This window comes from Terrapene carolina, unplaced genomic scaffold (assembly GCF_002925995.2).
Source record: "Terrapene carolina triunguis isolate 2854851 unplaced genomic scaffold, T_m_triunguis-2.0 Scaffold558, whole genome shotgun sequence".
NCBI classification, from domain to species: Eukaryota; Metazoa; Chordata; order Testudines; family Emydidae; genus Terrapene; species Terrapene triunguis.
Genome location: NW_020664909.1, coordinates 4874814 through 4880786, shown reverse-complemented (window position 1 = coordinate 4880786; position 5973 = coordinate 4874814). Strand labels below are relative to the sequence as shown.

Genomic DNA, 5973 nt, shown 5'->3' with positions numbered 1-5973 from the left:
GGGGGGGGGGGGGGGGGGGGGGGAGGAGACAGAGAAGAATAGGGCGAAATCAGGCCTTAGTCAAATCTCTAGTAGTTCAAATCACAATCTGCAGTACTTGCTATTTTTGAAAAAGCTTTCACTTGATTATGGTTACATACAAGCATTTTTGTTGTTTGAGTCAAAGAGGTGAGGACACTTGGCAACTTACTTGTGATGCTCAGTTTTCTCACAGGATTGGGCTCGTGGTTTACATATACACTACAACTTGTTAAAAATAGTCCTATCACCACAATAAATACCCCCTGTGTTAACCCTGATGAAGATTCTTGAGCAGGGCTGAACACAGTTTCAGAACAATATGTTTCTAGAAACAATGTTGGTACCTTTCAAATCCCATTAAAGACAGGAGCTAACCATATAATAAAACGGCTGCAATAGGATTTATAAAACTATAAAAGATGCAAGATCCCACATACACAAAAAAGGCTATATATGTTAAGGAATCCAGTCACAACATTTTAGCTCCTGACACAATTAACACTATTCAGTTTGGTAATGTTGATGGGACTTAAGTGCCATTTAACTGCGTGCCTGGATTGTGCGCTAGTATGATTGGTGAGCAAAATTAACACTTTTTTCAGTGCTGTCTACACTACAAGAACAAGCTTTATTTTAACCATGTTGGGTACTTCTGTTCTATATTGTAACCAGATCTGGCAACATGGTCACTTCTTGCAGCATCTAACACAGGTGAGCTGCAAAAACAGTTCAACCCATATTAAGACAGTGTTTTTGAAAATGTTTCATCTTCATGATAAAATGGAAAGGATATAAATTACTCTTGAAACACTGTCGCCTATGTAAGACACTAAATAGTTCATTGTTTTTCCTTTCATATACATCATCATGTTCAAGTGTTCAGAGGTTTCTCCCAAATTTTAGGATGAGATAAGCCAATCAATACTCTCAATGCAAACCACAGACAGCTTATGTTGTTTATCCTGGTATTACTGTGGACCAAGTTTAAATGTGAGGGAAGACTTTCGGGCAAAAGGAATATGGAGGTGTTAAAAAATAAAAGCTGCTATTCTTTGGGGGTGGGGAAGGGGGGGAAAATGATATACCCTGGAAGTAGCTGAGATGTGTCAAGAAAATATTTGCTATTAATATGGACATAATGTAGTTTTTCCTCCAATAGAACAAAAGCAAAGGTTGGGTTTGGAATGCCGTATACACCGGAAAGAGGTACTTTGTTTTCCCCTCAGTCACAAAGTTCATAGATTATGCTCTGATTACATGAGTGAGTTCTATTGTCATCTCCTATCTTGTCAAACAAAAACCCTCAAAAGGAGAATCCCCAAAGTTACTGCCAAACTCTTCTAAAAAGGGCCTCCCAAGCTTTTCATCAAGAGATTTTCTAGCTTGCTCTTCTTGTCATCACAAAGCATAAAAATAATTATGAGTTTTTAAACCAGGAAAACAGTTTCCAAATGTAATGAGTGAGTGACTGCTAATTTTTAATGAGCTAGTTAGATATGCCTGTATTCAGAAGAAAAAAAAATACACCTCCTTCCCCCACACACAGTGCATAAAACTGAATCCCTATGCCACTGGGAGTTTGTGACTTCAGTCCTAAAATCTGAAGTTCATACTGGCCTAGTAAAAGAAAGGGGAAAGGCACTGTAGCAGAATAAGATCAGAAATAAATTTTGGAATAACCATATGAGCAGGAACTCAGACAATGTAATAATATCAAACACATTTTGTTAATAGACCATAATTTCTACAGAATCCAACCTCAAACAAACAAACCACATTATCATCTGCCAGAAAAAAAAGAAAGGACCGTGAAGACTGAAGTGAACTCAAAATTATTATGGGACCTCCTTCATTTTAAAACAAACAATATTTTCATTTAAATTACCATACAAAAATGCCATTTCATATTAAAAAACTTGCTCTAATAAACATCAGGTAGACAGGACCAATCAGAAATATTAATTTAAATAATGAGTGTTTGGTAAGAAGAAAGCAGTCTGTCCCATAACACAGTTTATTCAATAAAGAATGAAGTAAGTTTAAATATTCATGGAAAGTTTATAAACACCACATAAGGTTTTCTATCTTACACATGTGCGTATTTACAGTAATGCATGTGCCAACTTGATTTGGGAGCTTCCAAGCGTCAGATTACTTTGATGGTGCAGTACACAATAACTGGACTGTGCAGGGTAATTTATTGTTGGGACTATTAAAACAACACAAAGTGGTTGAGGATAACAAATAGAAAATCCAAAATGCTAGCAACAATGGCAAAACAATTTTACAGCTATAAAAGCTTTTTAAAACGTGTTCAAAGTTATTGTTTTAAAAATAAACTAGAAATTAAGTAGATTTAGTAGTTTTTTTTCCTCCCTGTGTTTCAAACCTGAAAGAAGGGGAGCTAAGTTTTTTCCTACCAATTTTGATCCCATCTCCCCCCAGCCATAAACCCACATGTATCAGCTTGTGTTTCAAACCGAGTTAACGTGAACTGGGGGGGGGGGAGGGGGAGGAAGAAGGCAGAAAAGCACAGCAAACTAGAGGCGTGGATAACAACATTAACCTGTTTAGACAGCACTTGGTCATGTTCCATCCAGCATTACCAGCGTCAGTATAATTCTGCAGGTACAGTATCTGCAGGTTAATTGAAGCTATGAGACAACAGAAGAGGGAATAAGAATAGCATAAAATATTATTAGGGCAATTAAAAAAAATTCTTGATGATGGCATGATGTACTTTTTTCTTAAAAAAAAAAAAAAAAGACCATTCAGAATTAAAAGTTTTCCCAATATGATAAGAGGCACCTCAGTGTTAGGGACAAACACCTGCCTCTGTCCCTTTCAGAGGGTTTTACCCTACTCTCCAATAAAGCACAAGAGACAAGGTGAGCATCACTCTCAATCTTGCCTGGAAAGTCCCTCTATGTCACAGAGGGACTGGTTTCCCAGTAAGCTTTATACCATTGCTAGTTTAAGACTGGCAATCATTAAATACTGTGTTTAATCATTTCCTAACGCAGAAAACTGCAATATAGTTCAATGTTTTGTTTTTGAAGAATAGCTTGCTACCCATTTAAAAACAGAACTTCTACTGAGATTATACATTGCTGCCTCTGTTTAGCTACTTGTTTCATTTTAGGAAATTCACAGTAGACAAATATGAAAATTATGCAAGAAAAATAATATTCTACTGAAGTGTATTATTCTTGTCTTCCATTTCCTGTGAGAAGCATTAGGCGTAAATAGGTAACTGGAGAAGAAACCGAAGTGTAGAGCCTAGTGCTGAAAACACAGTGACTCCACGGCAACGCTTCCCTAACCTCTTGACTGCTGTAAATGCAAGCACACAAAGGAAAGGCTGTTTCTTAAAGCAATACAAAATGTCACCACAGGCTGACGCTCTTTCTACAAGAATAATGAGACACTCTCTACCTTGAATGCAGAACACACACTTGACAGCTATTCCTTGAACTTCAGTTTTCATGTTTAATATTGACAAAAAGAGTATAAACACCTCCCAGCCAAGACAGTTAAGGAGAATGTTAGTGTTTCCCAAGTGTTCCTACTTCCCTAATGCCTAAAAAAGCTCACATGAAACTGATTTGTCATCTCAATCTAATCAAACACCTGTTAAAAACTATCCAGGAGGAATACCGGACTTTGCACTGACTAGTGTGGCAATCCCTCAACCTCATTCACACAGCCGGGTCCGATCAAAGTAGTTAGCTGCTATGGAAGTTTAGATCAGGACTCTTGACACTGGACTACTCCCCTGGGTTTCGATCACGCCTTTGAAAAGGAGATGCAAAGAACAGACCGCATACAATGTATCCCCATGTATAATCGCGTCCCTTGTTTCCCTATTTCAAGCCGGCAACATTTAAAGAGAAGCCACCCATATTTGTTGATGTTGATATTACTAATCACTGGCATTCGTTCAGAGATGCATATTCTGCTACTAATACAACACCTGGGGGATGCATTTATTAGTCAGCATCGAAAATAAGGTGTCTCACACACAGCGTGGGGAAAACTTGAGGTGAATTTCAACGGCAGAACCACTCCCTAAGAGGAAGTCTGACTCCGGTACTAGCGCGGGGGAAAAGCCGAGAGAGACCGCAGCAATCCAGCCGTTTGTGTACAAAAAGAGGAAACTGACCCAGTGACACGTTGTCTTTAAGGGGCGAGCTACCGCTGTTGGAAAGTTTAAGGCGGTCACTGAGACAGACGTGAGATGAAAACTGAAAGCGTAACTAGCTACAAGCAAAACCCGATGGCTTTTGTTTTGCATTCTTCCCCATCCGATTGCATTTCTCACTTTTAGGAAGACGTAATGGTCTAGAGAGAACGGCACCAACCTCCTCCCACCAAGAAACCGGCTCGTCACAGTTTACTCTCATCTCCTTATAACTGCAGGTGAGATCACCTCCTCCCGCTTGCTCTGGCATAACCAGAAAAGCAACTTTGCAAGGGAGCTGGAAGCGCACCCCAATAACCGCGTCCCTTCTTCCCGGGAGTCTTTTAATCCGGCTAAATCTGGTGGAGGGGTCGCTCTGGAGGGAAGCGGTGAGTGGCACAGACAGAAAGCAGCAGGCTGTGTTGGTTTTCACAGTACAACCAACCAGACAATACTCCCAACATTAGAGAAGCCGGGGGAAGTGGGACTCGATCTTTGTAATCTCTTTCCTTCCTTGGGCACACAAATGCAACTGTCACCGCGAAGGGGCAGATTTAATGCTCGCAGCCAAAGAGACCCGACGTGACAAGAGCCAGGGGCGGCGAGGGAGGTTTCGGTCACACGTATGGGGGGGGGGGGGGGGGGGAAGAGAAGAAACAGTCTTTTACAGGCATTTCGTAAAGACGGGACAACACCCACCCACCCCCAACAGTCACCGAAAAACGCCAGCGATCGCTCCCCAAAACAAGAGGTGGGGGACACCGACACCGACCCCCCTTCCCTACGCCATAAGAAGGAAGCACCCCACGCCCTCCCCGAAGGGGGGGAGGGTGCCAGGGAAAGAGGCAGCGGGACAGAGCCACCCGCAGAGGCAGGGGGCGGCTGGCTGGAGGCGGGGGCGACTCACACACACGCCGCTGCTCCGTAAAGTTCCGCGCGATCAGAGCAGCGCTGCACCCGGGGAGAGGCGGGCAGGTGACAGCCGCCTGCCGACCGGCCCCAGCGCGCCGCGCTCACCTGGCCGCAGGCAGAGGGCAGCGAGCAGCAGCAGGCAAAGCAGCGGGCGGTGGGTGCAGGAGGCGGCTGCCGGGGTCTCCATCATCCCGCCTGGCCGCGGGGCTCTGCTCCTCCCGGGACGGCGGCGGGTTCTCCTCTCGGCTCCTGGCTTCCCCGCGCGGGCGGCTCGGTAACTTTCCAGGCAGGCAGGCGGGCGTCGGCGGCTCCGGGTCTAGCGCGCGACGGCTTTCGCGAGCAGCTCAGCACAGGAGCAGGTGGCTGCTCCCCTCTGGCAGCCTAGCGGCGCTCCAGGACTGAGAGCGGAGGGAGGGGCGGGGCCGGAAAAGACACGCCCCCTCGTTTGCTCAGCCTCATCCCCCGCACGCTGCGGCGGGGGCTCTGAGTTAGAACACGGGAGCGGCGCGTGTCAGGGGGTGGGGAGGGGGCTCCTTTAGAACCTGCGCCCGGCAGGGGCTCGTTCTGCGGGGGCTTTAGAACCCGAGCCCGGGAGGGACGCGTGCTGCGGGAGGGGTGAATCCCGTAGAACCCGAGAGGGGGTGGGAGCTGTGTATTAGAATGCAGATCCAAAATAGGCCTCTGCTATCGAACCTTACACCAAGTAGCTGTCTAAACATGGACTCCCAAAGCGTAGACCCTGAAACTAATTAAAATCGTAGATTTAAAAAAAAAAGGGGCGGGGGGGAGAAAATGACAGGTACCTAAAACCCCCTTAATGGCTACTTCACAATACCAGTGGCAGACCTATTCTAGCTAGC

General features: G+C 44.8%; 1 protein-coding gene across 2 annotated transcripts in view; it reads right to left on the bottom strand.

Moving 5' to 3' along the window:
• Window positions 1-5493, bottom strand: part of ALCAM (activated leukocyte cell adhesion molecule) — a 161392-nt gene extending 155899 nt beyond the window's left edge. The window contains exon 1 of one of the 2 annotated variants that reach the window (XM_024200328.3): window positions 5219-5493. In XM_024200328.3, coding sequence (XP_024056096.1) covers window positions 5219-5303 — 85 coding nt within the window. In that variant the 5' untranslated portion in view covers window positions 5304-5493. The remainder of the gene's footprint in view (window positions 1-5218) is intronic. The other variant, XM_024200329.3, reaches the window with a different exon arrangement.
• Between the last annotated feature and the right edge of the window lie 480 nt (window positions 5494-5973).